The sequence below is a fragment of the Caretta caretta genome, chromosome 1 (genome assembly GCF_965140235.1).
Source record: "Caretta caretta isolate rCarCar2 chromosome 1, rCarCar1.hap1, whole genome shotgun sequence".
NCBI lineage: Eukaryota > Metazoa > Chordata > Testudines > Cheloniidae > Caretta > Caretta caretta.
In genome coordinates this window covers 109,381,843-109,406,215 of record NC_134206.1, presented here as the reverse complement: position 1 = coordinate 109,406,215, position 24,373 = coordinate 109,381,843, and the positions used below count along the sequence as shown (strand labels likewise).

General features: G+C 40.0%; 1 protein-coding gene across 6 annotated transcripts in view; it reads left to right on the top strand.

Annotated features, from left to right (window-relative positions):
• Positions 1-24,373, top strand: part of CARS2 (cysteinyl-tRNA synthetase 2, mitochondrial) — a 72,077-nt gene that overhangs the window by 34,575 nt on the left and 13,129 nt on the right. For 3 of the 6 annotated variants that reach the window (XM_048855196.2, XM_048855174.2, XM_048855189.2), the window contains exons 3-10: positions 2,109-2,226; positions 6,542-6,613; positions 7,305-7,410; positions 8,233-8,316; positions 9,121-9,250; positions 9,961-10,094; positions 17,354-17,421; positions 20,620-20,686. In XM_048855196.2, the coding sequence (XP_048711153.1) occupies positions 2,173-2,226; positions 6,542-6,613; positions 7,305-7,410; positions 8,233-8,316; positions 9,121-9,250; positions 9,961-10,094; positions 17,354-17,421; positions 20,620-20,686 (715 nt within the window). In that variant the 5' untranslated portion in view covers positions 2,109-2,172. Of the gene's footprint in view, positions 1-1,427; positions 1,496-2,108; positions 2,227-6,541; positions 6,614-7,304; positions 7,411-8,232; positions 8,317-9,120; positions 9,251-9,960; positions 10,095-17,353; positions 17,422-20,619; positions 20,687-24,373 lie in introns of those variants that run through there. The other 3 variants (XM_048855211.2, XM_048855204.2, XM_048855182.2) reach the window with 2 other exon arrangements.

Sequence of the window (24,373 nt, the reverse complement as noted above, 5' to 3'; positions counted from 1 at the left end):
AATGCTCAGATAAATTGGTTAGTCTCTAAGGTGCCACAAGTCCTCCTTTTCTTTTTGCGAATACAGACGAACACGGCTGCTACTCTGTTTAAACCATTTGTGGTCCATAAAGTTATATTTTCACTTTTTTCTTTTAATCAAAATTATTTTTGTAAAGAGTAAGGATGCCATTTTATTACTTAATTCTTCAAACAAGTTTTTATTTTTCTTGTTTTTAAACCACGACAGACGCAATTAATGAAGGAAGTAATGGTACAGATACAGAAATGAATTAACAATGGAAATGAATGTCATCCGCAGGAGGGATTTCAAAGGAATTACATTTTTGTTTTAAACCCTCTCCCCTGCCCCCTACAAATAAACGACCCTTTTATTTGCTGTGCAACAGCCCCCAGGCATTGGAACCATGTTCACATTTGTACGGTGTGTGCCCCCATTTAAGAGGATTCCTGTTAATGGGTCAAAATGTAACCTTGATTTTAAACACTTAATTCTGAAATTTTATCAGTTCGCTGACATGAGGGTTTCAACTTGGTTAGGATCCAGCTTCTCAGCTGGCTGATTCCTAGCAATAATAATCCCAAGAGCTGGGTTCTTTTCTGTGCCACCCCTTCTTCCTTCACTCTCTGCTTTCTTCTAGTCAGCATGTTGCTATTGAAGAATAAAAGAATCCTGCTCCCTGAAATGCCAAGGTTTCTGCATATTTCAACATGCTGTTTCTTCTAAAAACAGAGTAGAGGTTTATAGCAGGAGACAGTGCATTGTTCATACGTGTATTAGCAAAGAAAAACACAGAGCTGGTGGATTTAATTTTAAGCATTTTGAAGTGAGCTGTAGTTCACGAAAGCTCATGCTCAAATAAATTGGTTAGTCTCTAAGGTGCCACAAGTACTCCTTTTCTTTTTGACATTAATGGTGATTCTTTTATTGATAGTGAAATGGACTGAGAGGGCCCAGGTGTATTTTGGTGGACTAATACACAACATTTTTATGTTATTAGAATTTTACCTAGAATTAGCCAGGGATTCATTAACTTGATCTGTTTCTTAGTTTTTTATGCTACTTTTCCAAAGACACATTTTAGTATGGCAGAATTCAAGCAAGTAACACTAGTTTTCTTCATGTGCAGTTCAAATATGATATTCGCGATTTATGATGTGAGACTAAGAATTTCTGGGAAGGCATTGTGTTATCACCATCAGATCCAGGCAGCTAAGTGAAAGGTGCAAATACATCTGCAAAGTTAATGGAGCCTTGTTTGTTTTTTGCAGACACAGTAAACAGTCTCCAGTTTGTTCAGCATGCTGGATGGTATGGAGAATGTAGATTTGTGAATATCCTTCTGGACCCAGTCCTGTAAGGTACTGAATGCCCACAGCTGCCTTTGAAGTCAGTGGGAGCTGTAGGTGCTCATCACCTTGCAGGTCTGCGCCTATCCTGAGATGCTGCTGTTGTTGCTTAGCCACACCACCCGCTTGCTCCCCTGTGGCTACAGGTGAGTCTCCCTTCCTGCTCTCCCTTGGCCCCGCAGTGCAGCCCCCTCCCGTGCTGGTGGCACGGCGAGCTGAGGCTGCGGGGGAGAGGGGACAGCAGGGGAGGGGCCTGGGGCTAGCCTCCCCGGCCAGGAGCTCAAGGGCTGGGCAGGACGGTCCCACGGGCCATAGTTTGCCCACCTCTGTATTAGAGGTTTTAGAAGCTGAGTATGGAGTATTGTAAGTATGATCTTCATTTTAGTAGTAAGCCTTTCGGTTAACACAATCTCACTTCAGTATATTGTTTTAAAGAGATGTGTGCAAGAAAAGAAACACTTCAGAACATTTGATGTAATGTGTCACTAGTGCCAGAAGAGGGTAGACCACTTCAACTGAGATTTGCATAACTTCTTTACAGAATGTAACTAGTTCTGGAGTAGCATTTTGTATATATTGTGTGTGTGTGTATCTGTCTCTGTCTGTGTCTCTCTCTCTCTCTCTAAAGACTATCATTGTTCTCTTTTCATTATTAGGCCATTCAGAGCTGCTATATGGGTGATTTTTGCTGTTTTATTAATTTTATTTAGATTTATTACCAATAATACACATTTAAAAGCCCTTATTTTTCTTTTTCAGTTCCTATGTTAGATTTGATATTATTCGAAGAATAATAACTAAGGTTTTTGGAAACGAAGTAGTCATGGTGATGGGGATTACAGACATAGATGACAAAATAATTAAAAGAGCCAATGAGGTAAATATATGACGTTTACTTTGACAAAAACTTATAGTGTTTAATATACTGAGTAGTCTTGGACAACAACTTGGATTTTGTTACTGCTTTTTAAAATCACTGGCTGATTGTTTCCTGGGCTCTCAACTCATGGGAATCTGGCAGAGCTGGCATAGGTATCTCTGTGAAGGAAGCAGTGTATAAAGTTGCCCATCAGTGAGATATAGGTACAACAAATGCCATACCATTGGCTACAAAGGCAACCCTACTTAGTCGTCTGCTAGAAGGGCTGTTTTTTCAATACAAGGTTGTTTGGGAAAGTGGAAAGTCATTGGGGTTCTCATTAGAGTTGAGGAGTTGTATTAACCCCTCTCAGTCCTAGGGTGAAAATATTAACCAGTGAACTTTGGACAGTTGTCCATAGTAGCTGCTGTTTTACAGAAATTATCTAAATTGTCGCTATTCGCCTTGGAATTGGTCATTAAAGAAGATGGTTGTTCTGTAAATAATCATGGAGCTTCCATAAAATCAAGTTGCAGGTGCTCAGCACCTCTCAGAGGTTTTCCCGGAAGGATCTAACTGTACAGTGAAATGGACTGAGAGGGCTCAGGTGTATTTTGGTGCCCTAACACACAACATTTTTATATTATTAGAACATTACCTAGAACTAGCCAAGGATTCATTGATATGATCTGTCTCTGAGTTGTATATGCGCTACCTTTCTTAATGGCTTTCGAGGCCCTGAACTCAAATGGATCTACTCACAAGCTTAACGTGAGGGATATGTATAAGTCCTAGATTGATAAAGTTATTAACTATCTTTACTCTAGCAAAGTTTTCACTGATGGCTGTTGGCTAAATTAAAAGCTTTGTTTGTAAACTGCTCTCAGTGGGATGCTAATCAAATCAATTTTACCAACTGAGCATAGTGAATTGTCATTCTATCTCTTTTTCTGCTTGATAAAATTCTTATCAGATCATAAAATGTTAATAATATACAACTAAATTGTGAATGCTAATTATTTTTTGAAAGATTTAAATTGAGTTTTTTGGGTGTAAGACCTGGTGACTCCTGCCTTCTGGAACACAAGGGAATCTGTCACAATAGATCTCAGCCACAAACTGCATGTTCTTTTCCTGATGTGAGATCTATTGTGACAGTTATTAAAAAAAATAACTTTTAATGATTACAAGGAAAAAAATCTATTTTTTAACTGTGATTCACAGCAAATATAGAGAGTTTTCTCATATTGGCCTTGTTATGCGTTTGATAAAATAAGTTTTTGCTCATTCTTATTCTTTCCCTTAGGAATATTTTTTTCTTGATGGCTGCAGGCCAGTGCTTTAACATACAACCTACATTTAAAACGTGTATGCGTGTTTATCTTGAATTTTTTTTCATAAGAGCATCATGGTGATTTCTTTGCAGAAAAAGTTGACTTAATGTGTTAAAAGAATTGTAGTTAATTTGCTCCATTCTTTTGTCAAGATTAAAGTCTGTGCTATGAAGTAGTTTTAGCCTTCAGAACTTTTGTAACTATGCTAAACAAATCTGATGCTTTTATTCTATGCTTACCAAGTCCCATAAGTTGTATTCTGAGGGGTGTTTTCTACAGTTAGTAGAACAGTGGCGTACTGAAGTCTCCTCACCATTTTATGGGTATTTATACAGAGGAGGAGGTGTTAGGATTTGTTACTGACTGTCACTCTATGGTTAGGACTGTAGGTTTATCATACTATTGGGTGGGAAAGTCTTTAGAAGAGTTGTGGTAACAATAGCACAAATAATAGAAATCACACACAATTATTTAAAAATAAATCCTAGCTAAGATTTGGTGTGCCTCAAACTGTATTTACAAAACCAAGCCTCAGTTTAACGGTCTGTGGGAACCACAATACTTCTAGATTGCTTAGCATCTGCCTTTTCCGCATTAGTCCTCTGCATTGGTTTAGAGCTCCAGGAAAGGCTCTTGGTCAAACAGCACACTGAGCAGGCCAGAATGTGGTGCTTTGATCCCAACTTTATAACTTCTCTAGGTTGTTTTTGTGTTGGTTTTTCTTTTTTCTTCGGTATCTTCAAAACATTTCCATGAACATTGTCTTCAGATGCAATTAGCTTGCCCTTTATCCCCATTTGAACAAAGCGTTTCTGGATAATATATCATAAGGACATTTCTGCATTAACAGGAGGATGTATTAGATGACCTAAACGGCCTTTTTTTACATTTATTTCCTGTGATTCTTCCAGCTCGTTAAAAAAGATATTAAATAAAACTGATCTGACACCAATTCTTGAGAGTCATCCTGTAGAGTGAAAATCTCTTACTCAGTGGGCATTAATCATTAACCTTTGTTTTCAATCCTTCAGCCAGTTTTTAGTCCACCGGGGTAGGGTTCATATCCAAAGGAAGTGGAATTAATTTTGGAAGTAAGATTTCTTGACACTGTATCAGATGCTTTACCAAAGTCCAGATATAGGACATAATTGCGTTCTCCTTCTCAATCCAAAAAGCCATTTGTTTTGTCTGGAAAAATTTGTTCTTTATACTCTCATGCTGTTAATTGCTGTTGATTCCTTCTATCCTCTAGATTTTGAACCCGATCGTTTTTCAAGTCCCGATTACGGAATACATTCGGAGAGAGGCACAGGTCAATGAACAAGTTGAGGAAGGGTACGCCCCAGTGAGCTTGAGGAGCAATGCCCTCGTGAGAAGTCTCACTAATACTGAGATTCCTGTCGGGGGTGCTGGCTCCTAAATCTTGCTCAGGGATTCATTTGGAGCCTCTAGTGTCTGAAGCAACTCCTTTCTGGTTCCTAGAAAGGAGAAGAAGCTTTCCTTTCGTACCAGGCCTTCTCTCGATTGCAAGAGATGTGCCTCCTCTATTCTACCTCTTCCCCCAAACTCTTGGCTACTCCGATAAGTGGTTCAAAAAGTACTAAGCACTAGCCTGGTGAAAATCAGGCCCCTTTAAGATGTCTTAAATCAGGCATCCAAAGTCACCTTTGAAAATCTTGACCCCAGTGCCTGCCTCTAGTTGCTTATAACATTTCTGAATAGCATCTGCAGAATAAAACTGATGTATTTCTGCTCACCTAATTCTGAATGGCAGCAATAAAATTGAATTTTGTTCTGTTAATTTAATTCTGTTGCTCCTGTCTGCCAATTCAGAAAGACAGCCTTCCGTTTGTTCACATGCAGCAGATTATTTTCCAAAACCTAAGGACTAGAAATTTAAATCTTGCAAAATTTGATAACATAGCACCTCCACTTGCCAGGGAAGGTTTTGTTCTGGTGAATTTTTCAAGCCCTGGCTATGATGAGTATTTGAGACAAATGTAATATCAAATGCAAACTGACTCTTTATTTCTGTTTTCCACTTATTTATTCACTTTTGTGAAGATCCCTGTGCCTAGCTGTGAGCATTAAAAAATTGTAGATATTGTTGGAGTGCTACTATGCTTTACAAAATATTTGACTGTCTATCAGTTCATTTCCCCAATTGCATTCACATATTTGAGGAACAGCAATGAAAAGTTGAAGTATCATATTAATTTTTAACAATAAAAATACCCTGTGTGATGTCTGTAAGTCTCTGTTCTATAACTCTGACATATATCAGTAAGTGTTAGAAATGGCTTTATTGCACCATGAATCATAGAATATCAGGGTTGGAAGGGACCTCAGGAGGTCATCTAGTCCAACCCCCTGCTCAAAGCAGGACCAATCCCCAAATAAATCATCCCAGCCAGGGCTTTGTTAAGCCTGACCTTAAAAACTTCTAAGGAAGGAGATTCCACCACCTCCCTAGGTAACGCATTCTAGTGTTTCACCACCCTCCTAGTGAAAATGTTTTTCCTAATATCCAACCTAAACCTCCCCCACTGCAACTTGAGACCGTTAGTCCTCGTTCTGTTATCTGCTACCACTGAGAACAGTCTAGATCCATCCTCTTTGGAACCCCCTTTCAGGTAGTTGAAAGGAGCTATCAAATCCCACCTTATTTTTGAATGCAAAGTAAGCTTAGCATTGGAAGTGAAGTCCTTTCTGAATAAAAATAAAAGATTTGTGGACTTAATTTTTAGTCAGTTTCTATAAAAAGGTGTGGATTAAAATGTTCCTATAATTCAAACATAAATGAAATACCACTTTTATGCTAAGACTGTCTTTTATATAGTCTCTTTACTGAATGTTGGATTAATAAACCTTCCTTACTTTTTTTTTTTTAACTCGGGGAAACCTCATAACTCTTCCAGTTAGCCATTAACTGACTGATAAGACTATACTATTTTGTATTATTTTGATTTTTGATTCACTCATCTGCCTCTCTTCTACAGATGAACATATCACCATTAGCTCTTGCCCGGGTTTATGAAGAAGGCTTTAAACAAGACATGGCTGCATTAAAGGTGTAAATCTTTAATATTTTATTTTTTCAAACTGAAATTATTATAAAGTGCATTTATTTGTTAAAGGAAAAATGACAACCTGATTTTTAAGTTATATTTTTAATTGACTAATTTAAAAATACTCTATTTCTGATGAATCGTCCTTTAAATAGTACAGAGTGAACATTTTTAAAATTCCTTTTCAAAATTTTTATAAGATTTCATCTGATCCCCCTATGTTTACATGTGTCTTTTGGCAAGGGAGAAATGTCTCAAGGAAGGAATGAACGGTTATAAGCTCTTCAGGATAGGTACTGCATACTGCCTGTGTTTGGGCAGTGCCCAGCACCAGGAGGCTCCATTCTTGGTTGTCTCTAGGCACTAGCGTAATGAACATGATTAATCAACTACAGAAAGGGCCTGATCTAAAGCCCATTGAAGTCAGCAAGTGTCTTTGCATTGACGCCAAAGAGCTTTGCATCTGGCTCAAAGTGCTGTCAAATGCACCAAGTAAATAAGCTAGGAAAAAATGGAGAAGTTCTTTTTTCGGTAACTGTTTTCAGTTATAAGCATCTTAGGTGTTATTTGTAACTATAGTATATGCAACATTTTGAGAAAGAACTGTTGTGTTTTTACGTTAGCTGGGTTCCTTTAAACATGCTGGTATTGTCACAAACTAAAGCAGCATATTCTTTCTGCTTCTTTATTTAAGGTTCTTCCCCCGACAGTATATATGAGAGTGACTGAAAATATTCCTCAGATAATTTCTTTTATAGAACGAATAATGGCTAGTGGACATGCTTATGCGACCTCCAAAGGTAAGACTTCTAGCAGTACAGTTTGATGTTAATGTGTATGCAAGAAATTCATTCTCTTCATTGGAGTTATAACCAGACCACTCTGGGGTCAGTTCAGATACTCAATATCATCTCTTCCTTTGATTGATAACTGATAAAGCAAATGCTGTGAATAACTTTAACACACTTTTTATACATGTTGTTAGCACTGTATACTTACATTGGTATACTTGTAATTGAAATGTGACTGAGTTTTTAATGTTGTTCTTTAAGGGCATTAACTGCATTATATAATTCCTAAGGAGAAATCCTGGGCTAGAAAACCATGGAACTGGCACATTCTGTTTCGTCAGAGGTTTGTGCAAGATAAGAACCTGGTAGTCCCTATGGGAAGGTGTGCATCCCTTATGCACTGCAGAGCACATCTTTTGCAAAACGGAGTGCGTAGTGGGGTTTTAGAAGCAGGGCTGACGATTGTGGGCGGACCGCAGCTGCATGTTAACTACACCTGTGAGAGACTTCATTTGAGTCCTGAAGAGTACAGTTGATATTATGTGAGCAGAAAAGAACCCAGTATGACTTTTATATCCTAGGGTGGGTTTGCAGTTAAAAAAAATAATCTTATGTGCGTGATAAGCAAACTTAATCTGTAGTCTTTGAGACACCATAAACATGGAAACACATGCTCTCGTTATTGCAGTCACTGTCCAGAGCAAAATGATTCTTTTAGGAAATGGTACACAACAGATGCTTTACTCAGGAAAAGTGTTTATCTTTTCACCACACTGGCAAAGTGAATGCCCCCTATCTTTATAATAAATCTCAATGTTTGTTTTCTAACAGGTGATGTTTATTTTGATGTCAAGTCTAGGGGAGACCGATATGGAAAGTTAACTAGTGTTTACACTGATGTACAGGAGGAAATGGGTATGTTGATATGGACTGGTTTGGATCAATACTTTGTTTCAGTTAAATGTGTTTTCTGAGGCTTAACTAGCATGTGTATGAAATCCTAATATGAAAGGCTACAACAATACAAACAGTGCATCTCCTTCTTAGTCATAGTTCTTTTGTAACTTTAATTCATAGATAATATTTATTTAGTGCTGAAGAAGTTTTGACCATTTTTTATGCATTTAAGGTTTTTTGTTTTTTTTTCCCCCCTGACTTTACTTCACTTAAATACAGTTTTCTTGCTGAAAAATTGGAAGGAAAGTTATTCTGCAACCACCAGATAACCTGGAGAATATAAAACAATCATTTCTCCTAAACATAGGTTATCTTTGGATGGAATAGAGTTAGAAATATGTTAGGTGTGGGTCTGTTAGTGGGAGCTAAGATCAGCCTGGGCACTTATAGATAAATAAGATTATATAATTTAGTCAAATACAAGTTACTGAGTTCAATGCAGGGGGAATTGGGTGAAATTCTTCAGTCTGTGTTACAAAAGGAGTTAGACTAGATGATCTAATGATCTCTTCTCGCCTTAATGTCTGTGAATGAATCAGAGTCCATTTCTAGCTCATGGTAGAATGTTCAGGATATAATTTTTGTTGAACACTTTGTGTCCAACATGTCTGTCCTCCTGGCTAGGGAAAAAAATACAGGAAAACGGAAGTGTCTGTCCAAGAATAAAATCTGGATAGCTCCCTTTACTGACATTCTGAATGGCTTCATGCATTTACTCTTTTTGGAGACTTATCCTATTAACAAATAATAAATTATTGGCAGTTGATAGCGATAAGCGACATGTCAAAGATTTTGCCCTGTGGAAGGCAGCCAAACCTCAAGAACTTTATTGGGCTTCTCCCTGGGGAAAAGGAAGACCTGGCTGGCACATTGAGTGCTCTACAATTTCGAGGTCAGATTTCCTAGTTTTTTAATTTTGTGCGAAAGTGTGTGCCTGCGTGCGCGTGTGACTGATGTGGATTTGGTAACTGGAACAAGGAAAGGATATGTCCATTTGTAATTTTTGAATATAAACAAAAATAAGAAATTGCTGACTATAAAGAAAACATGTTCATTTTTGCAGAAAGTGAAACTGGACAAATACATTGCTGAAATTTTAGTATTTCTTATGACAGGTTTCAGAGTAACAGCCGTGTTAGTCTGTATTCGCAAAAAGAAAAGGAGTACTTGTGGCACCTTAGAGACTAACCAATTTATTTGAGCATGAGCTTTCGTGAGCTACAGCTCACTTCATCGGATGCATACCGTGGAAACTGCAGCAGACTTTATATATACACAGAGAATATGAAATAATACCTCCTCCCACCCCACTGTCCTGCTGGATTACCAGCAGGACAGTGGGGTGGGAGGAGGTATTATTTCATATTCTCTGTGTGAAGTGAGCTGTAGCTCACGAAAGCTCATGCTCAAATAAATTGGTTAGTCTCTAAGGTGCCACAAGTACTCCTTTTCTTTTTTAGTATTTCTTAGAATACTTGTTCTGTTACTGTAATAAACTGGAGAAAGCATTTGGATTTAAAGTGTTTCAATCTGTTAATTACTACATTTCCTTACAAAGGCTCTTGTGGTGTTCTGATTTTGATCAGTAAAATATTATTACAGTACAGTGTTTGGAAGTCAACTGGATATCCATACTGGTGGCATAGATCTTGCGTTCCCTCATCATGAAAATGAAATTGCACAGTGTGAGGTTTATCATCAGTGTGAACAATGGGGAAATTATTTTCTACATTCTGGTAAGTAACAGCTTAAATTTAGTCATCTTAAATTTTGAATATGGCTTTCAGCTTTTCATGGCATGCTTTTATGCTCAGAAATGTGGAGAAAAACTTATATACAGATATACTGGTACAATGACCAAGTTTCTGTTTTCTCTAAATTAAGGATAATTGAAAATGAATTTTACCTTAAATAATACAAATTGACTCTTATTTTAAAAAAAAGTTCAGAAATGTAGGAGTTTGTAATTGGATTTTTGGAAGTCTCTAAGTAGTTAAACTGCATTACCATGTGGGGTTTTTTGCCCTGGATGAAACAAATGGAAGGGAAGGTTAATTATTACTCATTGAAGATATAATCTCACAGAATTCTCACTCATCCTTCACCTGCTTTCCTTAGAATTTTGAGATGTCTTTTTTATATTTATTTCTCCCAGAAAACTAGAAGAGATTTATTTATTTATTTATTTAATTGTTGTGTGTATATTCCTAAAAATAGAAAAACACATCACCTTGGAATCAGAGCCCTCCAGATCTGGGGGAAGGTGAGCAGGGTAAGTAGGTGAGTCAGAATTCTGTGAGATGTCTGATTATAATTTTCAGAAGCACCAAAACGGAGATGGATTACAAATCATTCTTGGAGTCCTTTAACTGTTGGCATCAGGTGCACTGGGCTTGAAATAAAGTGTTCAGTAGAAAGCTGTAACCAAAACGGCAGTATTTTTAAATGTAATAAAGGGATTTGAGTTGTGGTAGGGAAAGTCATCTGTACCAATGGAAAATTAAACCTGAGGATAATGCTGAGATATATAAACAGATTAACAAAGAAAACCCCTCAGTGGTGTTTTTCCAACAGAGAAACATCTGGATTAGAGAAAGATACTGGAGTTCTGAATGTGTAATTATCTGTTGTTGACATAGCACTAAACTCTAAATTCACTAAATCCACTGAATTCTGCTGAGAAACTTTTATCTACTGTTAGCATTATTTCCAGTCATGAGAAAAGAAACAAGATTGTGTCTAACATGCTCTATAATTGACTTCCGTTGCTTTATACTCTCCTGTCCTGGCGTCGTGAAAAAGAAACAACTTCAAACAAAGATTTCTTCCCTCTGCCTCCTACTCTTTTTTACAGTCTTGTTTCTCCACAACTCACCACAGTTGTTGTATTGCCCAGTCTATTTGGAACTCACTCACTGGGCACTTTATCTTTAAATTTCCCCCTAAAGCTGTGGGAGCAGTTCATCAGCTGGTCTAAACTGTCATAACTCCATTGAAGTCTTCCTTTCTAGCTTTCTTTAACTTCCTCTTTGTGATCCAAACAATTTACATTGTCTTTGATGGCAGGGTTGACAGACTAATCACTTCATATCTTGAGGAGATTCCCGTACCCCTTAGCACAGGTGAGCACCAGAGACGGTTAAATTGCCATATCAACTATGATATGCCATTCTGTTTTATAGCTAACTGTTTTCAAACATGGTTTAAAATTAGCTTGGGCCATATTGATTTTTAAACACTCTTATCAATGTGAACTTTATTTAAATCAAGTATAGAAACCATATCTAGCCTATGCACTCTTAACTGATTTTAATCACAATTTGGCACCGTCAGCATTGGTCAGAGGGGGGAAAAATAATAAAGGACGAGGTTAGCTAAAGCATACTTCTGAATGTCCCCTGCAGCTTGGTGAGTGGGGAAATTCAGAATGGAATTGTTCAGAGGTCTAGTGTGGATGGACCCATAGTGTAGACAGCCTCAACCTCTTATTTCCACACTCTTACAGAGCTTAAAAAAAGAGAAAGATTGAGAGTTGGGTGACTTTGTCACCTGTTAAGACAAAAGACGTTTTCCAGACAGCTACCTCATTGGTTTTATCTAAATAGACTCTGTGAAGGGGCCAAACCCTTGTCTGACAGAGTCTCCTGTTTGTGGCATTGCTCAGGATTGTATAGTTCCATGCTTTTGCTGCTCTGAGTAGGAACGCCCCTAACACATCTGTGTACAGCACTCCAGATAACTTTGCTCTGCATTAGGCTTTGCCACTGCATCATCTTATCCCTGGTACCATTGTCAGTACCAATATATCTACCCTGTGTATTATGGTCCTCTTTCCCACAGTGATTATTCTGACTTTCTCCAAAGTTGGTGATGATAATAGCCTGATTCTGCATCCCCAACCCCTGCACATGTGGAGTACTGCTTCTTCATGCAAGAAGTCCCATTGTGTTAATTGAACTACTCATGTGAGTAAGGACTGCGGAATAAGACCCATAGTATGTGGTATATAAACATAGGCCTAGCACAACTTGCTGAGCAGTAGATTTAAATTCATGGGGATTTGAAAAATGATCAGAGTGAGAAGAAAGAACCGTAGAACTGAAATGCCCATAGTACAATTCTGCTTGGAGGAAACTCTTGTTGCAGTTGAGTATATCTGTAATGTTGGAGCCATAGTTGATCAAATATCCAAATGCCTCAACTATTGGTTTAAACCCAGTCTGTGACCCAATATGTTTGAGTTTAACTTTCTGAGATTACAAGTATAGACAGTACTCACCCCTGGAATCTTCCTGCTGCAGCTCTAATGCTAAGCAGTATGTCATTTCAAAAATTCCTGACCTGTAATCACAAAGTATTAGTTTTCAAGTCAATATAAAGATGTCCATTTTTGTTTTGTCTGTTAATAGGCAAATATGTCTTTTGTGGGACCAACTGAAATTTTAAAACTTACTAGCAAGTTCTTTGGGGCAGGGACTGTCGTTTTGTTTGGGTTTGGACAGTGCCTAGTACAGTGGGGTCATGATGATAATATAAATAATATACTGGGAATGGCTCAGACTTGTTTCATGTATTACCACCTGCACTGGTTAAATTGAACACTGGTTTCAACTCCCAGTGTAGAGTATGTTGTAAATCAACAAATGGAGATTGTCCAGTGGCAGTCTGTTATCCGCGCTTTATTCCCTAAATCCAGGCAAGTTTAGTGGTTTCCTTGGTGAAGGATGTTCACTACTTTTCAGTGAAGGATTCTAGCTGGTGGTACCCTTTCAGTTTTAGTCTTAAATGTTGTAAATCAAACTGTAGAAACATTCTTGTCTAGGAAAGAATGAAGGATTCTGAGTTCTCCCAGAAAGAAGGAAAGAAAAAAGAAAGGGAAAAAAAACCTGGATTCCAGTGAGAATTCAGATGACGATTCTCTAGAAGCCAATAAATTATATTCTTTCAGTTAAGAAATGCTGCTGGAGGAGGATATTGTGAATTATTTAGGACAAATGATTCAGCTTCAAAAATAATTCTGCTAACACTCTGGAATACTGGCAGGCTCAGAATCATAAGAGCAGTCCTCATTAGAAGAAAATCCCTGCACTGAGGATAAATCATCTTCTAAAGATTTTATTTTTAGACTGCTCAGCCTCTGGGAAGAACACCAAGCCAAAGTTGTGAAAATCCTGATATTTTAGATTCTTTAATGGAACCATCCTCTCCCAGTGATGGGATTCTCTCATATAGAGGAGTGGGATTTGAAATAATTCACATGTTGCTGATGACTTCTTATGAAACCATGTGATCGAGATACTCTGGTCAAACATTTAAAACCTGCCTGCCTAAAATTAAGCACTTAAATCCATACTTAGACACACACACAAAAATGGCCTGATTTTTTCCAGGTGCAGCGCAATATGAGTTTCCACTGAAGTCGGTCAGAGCGGCAGGTGCTCAATCACTCTGAAAATTTGGACACTTTTATTTAGGTGCCTAACTTTAGTAATAATACCTAGCTCCTGTATAATGCTTTTCAGTAGCAGGTCTCAAAGCACTTTACAAAGAGCTCAGTATCATTATCCCCATTTTACATATGGGGAAACTGAGGCACCGAGCGGGGAAGTGAAAATGATGACCTTTGCACAGTAGACCAGCGTTATTTCTTACTGCATGCTATAGGATGAAGGACAAATGCCTGAAAATAGGATCTTGTTTTGATGGCAGATCCCTTTTTAAACCAGTCTTACACCTGTGGATCCCTGACTCCTCTCCCACCCTTAGCACTGTGAATTGTACAGATTCTGTTTCCAGTTGAGGAGGAAGGGGTTCGACGCATTCTTCCTAGAGACCATCACCACTGATCCTTAATCAGCCACAGGAATTACTACAAAGTGCTACGATACTGGGCCCTTCTCTCCACATCCCCCACACCCAGGGCTGAACGCACGGTCTCTGTAATAGGTCCTGATTTTGTTTTTGTGTGTACACGCACGCACACACAAACAAACCTGCAAATCAGTATTATGCACTGAATAATGTAAAATTGGTACAGCCAATTAGACTGTTGAACAGTACAAGGAGCAGAACTTCTGCTGTCTAAGAGAAACAAAACATAATCACATCACATAATATCCTTTAAAGAGCATTCTGACTGGGGTATAAGATGAACACTGGAGAGTGTTGATTTGAGTGGGGAGCAGTAATAATTGGATGGAGTTCAAAGCAGAATTATTGTAATTGAATAGCCAGGAAAGTTCAATTATTCATATCCACAGTCCAGTATAGTTCTTACAGCCACAATTTAGTGCTGGATCCTGAGAGGAGCTGATCACCTATGAGTTGAATGGGAGGTGCAGTTGCTCAGTATCTTTCAGGATTAGTCCCTTAATGTGAACAGCTGGCTTAAGGCTTTTAACCACACTTTTTGAAGTGGTGCTGAGTGCTTTGTTCTTGGCTACACTTATAGCTAAACCATACTCGGCACCAATTCAGCTGCACAAATTCCTTGTGCTCATTATCAGCAATGGATGGTTTTGCTAATGTAAACAAGACCCCAGAGTACCGATATGTCTGAAGGGAACTCTATCAAATGTCAGTGACATTGTATAGCAATGTTTGAGCTGAGCTACATGCTGTCCCAGGTGCAATACATACTCCTGGGGGAATTCTGCCCCTAAAAAGTCTGCACACATCACTTTAAAATCCTGCATATTTTATTTGTCAAAATAACACAAAATAAGCATGCCGGTTTCAATCATTTTGGTAATTTATTTCAAAATACCTGTCAGCAAGTATGTCTGTAACAATACAGAAAACAAAAAACATCCAGGAAATGTTTTTTGACAAATAGATTCCTTACTAGGCATATTAATACAGAACTTTGAGGAGTTCACTTAAACTACAGTATAGAAATGTGTGTCCCACATCCCTCAGAAACAGTGCAAAGGTTCGGGGGGAGTCAGAGGTAACGGAGGAGGTTAGGGAGAGGGAAGTAATTTCTGGGGGTGAATCTGGAGGAGTGTAGGGGAGAGAAGTATGGAACAGGTTTTTTTGATGCGGGGGAGGGATTGTTAGGGAGTTGGGGAGCCTCCCCCATGAAGACCCTGTCTGACCCCTAGTCTCTCCCATTCATTCAGGCACATCTGCCTCGTCTCTGTCTCTGTCCCTGTCCCCGCAACTAACTCTTCTGAATTCCAGTGTGAGACACCCCCCCCCCCCCCCAGCAGCCCCTGGGTGCCCCACTCTGTCATTCCCCACCTCACCTGGCCCCTCAGGTATGCCGCTGTGAGAAAAACAGCCCCTGCTGTCTCCCTTGCTGTGGCTGGCTGCTTTGGCTCATGAGCCAGCTGCCCTCTCTTCTGGTGCCACAGCAGCCTCTGGTGGGCGAAAGGTGCAATTGCAGCACCTCTCCAGCAGAATGTATTCTTATTCTGCGGAGATAAAAAGTCTCTGGAAGACATGAATTCTGCACATGCGCAGTGGTGCAGAATTTCCCCAGGAGTAAATACGGATGGCTGCTGCCCCTCCTCTGCTCTGGGTCCTGAAAACCCAGAGCTTATTTCAGTCTATAAAATGCAGCTATTAAAGAGTCTAGGGGCATGTGGAGTTTAATTTAAAACAACAAGCAAACTGCTCGCCCACATTCAAATGCATCATCCCAACACACCAAAATGTAAGTCCCCCACTACCAGTTCACTTCTACCCTCTTAACCCATCCTCCGAACCTGATAAAATATCTTGACCTCTGTAGGCTGGCACTTTCAGGTTGTAGTGGACCAAAGTGGGCAGTAGGTTTCAGAACAGAAGCCCCTTCTCTGTAAGTCCTGTTGCCAACCTTCTCTTTAAACTGTATGACAGCAATAAATAAAACTCCCTTGCTCCCCACGAACAGAATTGGTAGTCTGTGCTGCTCAATGTGTGGAGATGGAAGGGAGCAGTTTATCCACAACTACTTGCAGAGATGTCAGATTTAGAGCATCGCAATTCATAGGTCTAAACATGATGCAGCCAGGACGATACCGTTCACATGATCAGGGTTTCCAAAGTGGATGTGTTTTAAGGGGCTTGCCTTCTGTTAATTGGGGCTGGCCTGTTTTGTTGGAGGGGCAGCCAGGGAAATATCTGCCTTGTGTGAAAAGGATGCAATCCCAGATACAGCTTATTATTTTTGACATATATTCAGGCTGCCCCTTTAGTTCATTCTTCTCTGGTCTTCCCACTAACTTTTTCATCACTTTTAGCTCCTGAAGCATTTCTAAGCCCAGATCTTCACAAGGAAAACAGTTTCCAGTTAGCCTTACTTTGGGAAGCTGCTGGTAAAAACTGTTGATTGCTTTTCAAAATCCTTGGCTCGCTTTCAAGTCCTTTTAAGGTGGAACTTCACTGTGTATATGTGATCTTTCTGTAATAGATGAAACAATGCTGGCAAGATGTAAGAACACTTAGTATCACCTGCTCCTATTAAATCCTAAATTTGGTGGAGGTTTGTATGTCTCTTCCCTACTTTGAAACTTGCCCATTTTGTATGGGCACTGTTGTAAGGCAAAGCTTCTGAATTAGTTGTCCGTCTGTGTTACGCTTTTATTCCATTTTTGAATTTGGTTGGAAAATGCCTTGCTTTGCATGAGGATATTATATGTGTGAGGAGGCTTTACAGGCCTCCAAATATTACAGAAGGATGTCAAGAGGTAAGACTTTTTTTTATTATTATTTAGAAGTGTGTGTGTGTCTGTGTGTTGGCATTTCTGGTGAAAGCAAGCTATTTATTTACTTCCATTATGTTAGTTTTATTTCTTTAGATTAGTTTAAAATGTCCCCATCCAAACCTCTGGGTGCCTAATGGTGTAGGATTTGGCGTAAAGCTGTGGTTAAAAATACAAAGCACTGCACTGAAATGGTTATGACAAATCCATCTAAGCATATTCTACCTCCAGTTCCTCAAAGCAGAGTTTGCTTTTTCATTCACCTCTCATTCAGTAGCAGACTAATTTAACCATATTTTTTCTTCCAGGGCATTTGCTTATTAAAGGAAATCAAGAAAAAATGTCAAAATCATTAAAAAACTACATTACAATTAAGGTAAAATATTGTTATGAACTAGAGAAGTTCTGGTGCGTGCGTGTGTGTGTGTTTAATGTGCTATCATTCATTGTGGCCCTGATTCAGGAAAAAAATGTGGACACGTTTAAATCATGTGTTTAAATCCTGTCCTGTAGAGAAACGCTTTCCCCAAATTTCCAGACCTGAAGAAGAACTCTGTGTAGGCTTGAAAGCATGTCTCTCTCACCAACAGAAGTTGTCTCTGTTCCTCAGATTGGGGCCTTTGTGCCCATTATGTCTTATTCAAGCATATTAACCTTTAGTTATCAGTAGGAAACCTGCTCTTACTTAAGGGTTGTTTAGCGTCCTAAGGCCAAGGCAATGAGCCATAATCAAAAGATATAGTTCAGTTCTGTTCGCATAGTGAATTTGATACTCCTGTCTTAACATACGTGAACAAAGATACATATTCTGGAACACAACATTCATACCATCTATTAAACTGGTCAGCAGACAAGCAGATATGAATTCATTAACATAGGTTATTCAAACTCTTTCAGTCTGGGGACACTACTTTTTTGAGACTTCATTCCTTATCTCATTTATAATGAAGCAGGATTTGATAATGTAAACCCTTTTATATGGAACTGATGTATTTTCCATCACCAGTGTAGACGGCTGTTGTAGCTGGTATTTTTGTTTTAATTTAATTTTATTTATTTTACTGTCACTCTTCTTAACTCAAATAGACCTTTACCTCGTAGCTAATATCAAGTGCTCGCAGTGTTTCAGCCTGTGCGATCCTGTTAGATGATTACCGTATTAGAGAGGCATAGGCTCTTGCCAAAAGCAGCTTTCTTAGCTAACTCCACTGAAGCAGTTACTTCTGATGGCTCCTGTCTATATGTTTATTAGTGGGTTTAACCACAGGTTTTGAAGTGGTGCGGAACACAGTTTGTCCTTGATTACGTGTACAATTAAGCTGTGTTTAGCACCAGTTCAGCTGCACTCATTGCTGACATCCGTTGTCAGCAATGGGTAATTTTCCTCATGTAGACAAGGATTAAAAGGCTGTCTCAGCACATACATTCCTCTCTCTCTGCCCTCCTGGAAGACTAATTATAATCCTTTGAAAATCAGAGTGGAATGTGAGCTGCTTTATTCTTAATTCTCCTGATGCTGTCTGTGTACAGCTAAGCCTCATGTGCCCTAGGAAAATTATCCATTGCTGACAGTAATTTTCCTAGTATAGACAGGTGCTGGAGAGGAGTTGGAGGAATGAGGGTTAACGCAAAAAGCACAACTTCAAAAAATAGAAATAGTCGGCAGCTGCATTTCTAATGGAATGTTATGAGCTGAGAGAGAATGTTCCTGGGAAGGTGAAGAGAACTTTGTCATAGCAAATAGCATTTACATCCAGGGCAAGTCAGATACATTCAACAATAAATAACTACTGACCCAGCACCCCTCCCTGCAGTTCCCCAGGTGTACTTTTTCTTTAGTCTAAATATATATAGATTAGCCATGATTAATGAAGGTAATCTTGTCCTGTAGGTAATTTTCAGACCAGTGAACCAAACTTCCTCGCATTTAGTCATTCTGCATCATGAAAGCTAAACCCTATGTGGGACTTTTCATGAGAGTTCTAAAAAAATTCAAGGCTAGGATGACAATGCCTACTGCCATCGCTTTATCTCCCCTGCCAGTAATACACTGAACACATTGCAAATAGTCAGTGAGGCATGGCTTTCCTTTCCTGCAGCCATGTTTGATGCCCTTGATCAAGCTGTGCTTTTCTGCAGTATTCCACATGCACACACCTTCTGGTCTGTTAAAATAGCTATTCATATTCTCCCCCAAAATCAGTTTTGTGTGAATATTTTCAGTTTTCCCACACACCCGGTTTTGAAGAGTAACATGTTTTCCCCCAAAACATAGATTTGAAAAAAAAACAAAACAAACCATATATACATACATACACATATCCATCTATCAAGATCTTCCAATTCAGATAATCCAGATGGGCCTTGCTCCAGCTCAGAGTTTTGATTCATACAATTTATTTCCTTCCTTAGGCATAATACTCTCCTACCATACACTACCACAGTGTCTTCAGGCACTTTGAGTTTACTAAGCTATAGAAAGTGTATAGAAAGATAATTTAGTATCACAGTCTGATTCTTGATTTAGCTTAGCCTTGATTGCCCCAATTATTTCTATTTTTATTTTAGACACTGTACGTGCTCGACATTTTGCTACCTTCACTGTGCCACTTGCTCTGTAATATTGAAACAGACGCTACATTTCTGTATGCATTTCTTTGTTTTCCCATCTTTTCAGACTTGTACTAACTTCTCATTGCAATGCTATGGTTCAGCAGTACTTAGAGGGGCTACCAATTTACTACCTCTCATCTGCTAATTTAAAAGATCATGAATGTAGCATTCACTGTTACCTGCCACTCTTCGTGCTGAGAAGTAGACGGGGTTGTCACGTGGTTGACCATTTTTAAATAAACCATCACAATTTGAAATAGTTCTTTGGAAGACACAGTAAATTTCATTATCACAAGAATGAATTTTTAAAGCAACCTTAACATTAATCCAAAATGAGGGAGTTACCCTCTGGATGAGTAGGTTTTTGACAGGTCTGTATGGATAAATCAAGGTAGTACAGGAGAAGTTAACTTTCACACAGTCCTGATTTTCCTTCTATTCCTACATATTCTAATCTAATTATAACATATAAATTAAACTCTAATCTAGTTCAACAAATCCAACGTTCTGTTTGTGAAGCTAGCAAGACTTCAGGGTACCTTCCCCTTTCTGTTGTATCTGAATCTCAGCACAGCATTTCAGGTTTATTTTTCTCTTTGTCCTTCATACTGTGTGCTTGCGTGAGATGATCATAACGGTGAAAATTTAATTTTGAATGCATCTTTCAATGCTTTATATCGACAGCTGGCATATATCTGACATTGTCTTGTTTAATTCTGCCACAAATAAACTTTAGTTTAAAGTTGAACAATTAAAATAATCGTTTTCATACATTAAAACATTATAATGGCAAAACTGGATAATCAAAAATGTATTTATTAATCATTCCCAAAAGGCTAAGAAATGAACACAAAATACAGAAATACAAATCCCATCAAATACAAAGTGTAAAATTACACAATGAAGATCTGTTTAGACTATGTCTAGTATAATACTGATTGATTATTTGTTTGTTGATTAGGATTTTTTGACAAAGAATTCAGCGGATGAATTCAGAATGTTTTGTTTGCGCAGCAAGTACAGATCAGGTAAGAAGAAAAAGGGGCTGATTAGTTTGTCTTTTCACGCAATCCTCCAAAATACTGAGGGGGTCAGCGCTTCAATCTTCAATTGGGTTATCTTCATGTGGAGTCTAACTACGTTAATTCCCACACGTAGAAGACTGCTCAGCACCTTGGTAATGTGTGCTGATCTCTAACATGCTGGGAATTTTCATGCTTAAACAGTTCACTGACAGAGAGATCTTTTTGCTGCTTAAATAACTTCAGCTATTTGTAGGAGCTACACTTTTCCGCTGCCTCAATGGATCCTTGCTCACGTTAGGGGTATGTCTACACTACAGCGGCACAGCTACGGCGCTGCAGTTGTGCCGCTGTGGCACCCTAGGGTAGATGCTCACCTCGTTGACGGAAGGAGTTTTTCTGTCGATATAGTTAATCCACTCTCCAAGAGGTGGTAGCTAGCTCAATGGAAGAATTCTTCTGCATCTTCCCTTGGGTTTAGGTCAACCTTACTCCAGTGCTCAGAGTGCAACACTTTTTACAGCCCCTGAGGGATGTAGCTAGGTTGATCTGTTTTTTCAGCGTTGACCGTGCCTTGGTAGCCGAAGGCTCTAGGAGTGCTGTTTATTCTTAAAATATTTCACAGAAAGGGATGAAGAGAGAGTTAAGAATTAGATAGACCTAGCTAGGCTGCTCAGGGCTGTGAAAAATTTTGTGCCATGAGCACCATAGTTAGGTTGACTTAACCCCCAGAGTAGATGCGACTAGGTTGATGGAAGAATTCTTCCAACCTACTGCCTCTTGGAGAGGTGGAGTAGCTGCTTGAATGGAAAACCCCCTTCTGTTGATGTAGGAAGTAACTACCGTGCTCAGCACAGCTGTTGTGCCGCTGTAGACTTAGCCTGACTCTCAGCAACAGACCTCCATTACTAGGGAAAATAAAGAGCAAATTCTAGAAGAATCTGGATGCTGAGCAAGCCCTAAGTGTGGATGTGTGTGAGGTTTTCTGCGGCAGAAAATGGATGGCATGCTCCTCACCTCAGGGTCTCTGCACCCGTCACAAGACAAAATTAGTTTTGAGCACACGAATGGGTCCTTGACATGCACCTCAAGGCATTGGAGCCCTGAACAAACGTGTTTGTTTGTTTTTATAAAGAAATGGAAACCCAAACTACATTATTACGTCGTACATACGTATTTTATGGCTCAATAGCTCAGCCAAACTTTCTAAAGCTGACCCTGGGGTGAGGAGAAGTGCCGACTGCCCTGCAGCTGATGAATGGTTACCCATCATTTGCTAGAGCCTCATTAGTTCATTTACAGGATGTGAAGACTCACTGCAATGAGTCTGGGCTCTTGTGCACGTCTCATCTGATAAAGGATAAGGACATAAGAAACCTTATGATTTGGAGTCCAGTGGTAAAAATGAGAATCTGCTGATGTAACCTACAGAAGCAAACGGATACGTGAATGACTGCTGCCGTCTATACAAAGTGGGCACGTAAGGTTAATAAGGCAGGACGTGCTGTGGGACATGGGACTGATCTAAGGCCATGTCTACAATACAGAGTTATGATCATTGACAAAACTTAAGTAGACTTAAGTTGCTTTAATAATATCAGTGGAGCGCATCCACGCAACACTCCTTTTTCAGCTGAGCATGTCCACAGTTGTTGCTCTTGCATCAACAGAGCACTGCATTATGGGTAGCTATCCCACTGCATCTCACCACCCTCTGCCACTGGGAGCTCTGGGAATGGATCGCGGTGCATCATGGGAACATGCTCACTGTCCCACGATGCAGTTCATTCCATGCCATCATTCCATGGGCTTCATTTCATGCTGTTTTTCAACAGCCCTTGTAAACTGTGCACCCTTCATCTCTGCCTGACAGCCTGGATTCTGAGCTGCTGATCATCAGGTGATGAGTGTTATGAACACAACACAGATGGTCCTGCAGTATTTCATGAGCTGCGAAACAGAGTTCATCGGTAATGCCTGCCCAGCTGTCTTCCATGGAAACAAATAATTCAGGATTGCTGCTGGCATTCACGGACCAGCTTGCTACGGTGGACTGTCGGGATCACATCGTGGTGCAGGTCTGGGATGATGCGCGGTGGCTGCAGAACTTTTGGATGCACAAAGCCACCTTGCTGTGTGCAGAGCTCGCCCCTGCCCTGCGGCGCAAGGATACCAGACTGAGACCTGCCCTCACTGTGGAAAAGCAAATGGCAATCGGTATGTCGAAGCTGGCAACTTCAGACTGCTTACCAGTCAGTTGCGAATCAGTTTGCAGTTGGAAAGCCCACAGTGCGGGCTACGGGAATGCAAATATATAGGACCATTAATTGCCTCCTGCTTCGAAGAACTATGACTCTGGGTAGTGTGCAGGAAATAATTGATGGCTTTGAGGCAATGGGATTCCCTAACTGTGGCGGGTTGATAGATGGCACAGATATCCCAATTTTGGCCTCCGACCATCTTGCAATGGAGTACATCAACCAAAAGGGCTACTTCTCCATGGTCTTGTGGGTGCTGGATTACTGGGACCGTTTTGCTGACGTAAGTGCCGGTTGGTCAGGGAAGGTGCATGATGCAGGCATCTTTAGGAACACTTGACTGCATAAAAAGCTGCACACTGCGACTTTCTTTCCAAACCAGAATTTTCCAGTGTGGGAATGTGCAAATGCCCATAGTGATCCTTGGAGACAATCCCATGGCTCATGGAGCCTTACACGGGAAACCTAGGCAGCAGCAAGGAACACTTCAACAACAGGCTCAGCAGGTGCAGAATGACCGTTGAATGTGCCTTTGGCTGATTTAAAAGGTTGCTGGTGCTGGTTTTTTTGGCCGGTTAGATCTCAATGAGGAAAATAATCCAGTGATCATCGCGACCTGCTGTACTCTACATAATATTTGCTAATAGAAGTGGAGTTCTCCAGGGGAGGGCTGCTGAGGCTGATTGGCTGGCTGGCTGGCTGGCTGCTAATTTTGAGCAGCCAGATGCCAGGGTAATTAGAGGGGCACAGCGGGAGCCTGTTTGAATCAGGGAGGCTTTGAAGGAGTATTTTGACAGCGATTCTCAGTAGCGTGTCTGTATGTGATGGATTTGGCTAGGCTGCCATGAATTACCTCTGTAGTGCTCACTTCTTGAGCATTATTGCAAGGAGCAAATATTCCTACCTACAGCCACTGTGTTTCAGTGTTCACACTGAGCGATGTATGTATGTCACAAATAAAGACTCAGTTTATTTCAAAGACTCAAGTTTAATAATCGGCTAAAACACAAATTTTCAGACAAACGGGACATGAAAATGAGGAACAGTCTTGCAGTTAGGGCTCTTACAGCTGGGTGTAATTCCAGGTGTGGCATGCATGGGGTACCGTGAGGAACCGGGAATACGCAATGAATGCGGTTGGGGAGTTTGGGGAGGGCATGGACTGGAGTTCTGTAGTGGCCAGAGGGGGAGTTGGGCACGGGCTTGCTCTGATTGCAGGCTAATGAGGGACTTCAGCATCTCCGTCTGGTCCTCCAGGAGCTTTATCATCCGTTCCTGCCCCTGTGAACTTCCTTGGCTGTCCACCCTCAGTCTTTCATTAATTGTCCCCCTCCACGCTCATTTCGCATCTGTTGACTGCAGCAGTTCATGAAACATATCCTCCTTACTCCTCCTGGGTTGCTGCCTTACCTGATGGTGGTGCTCCGCTGGTGTG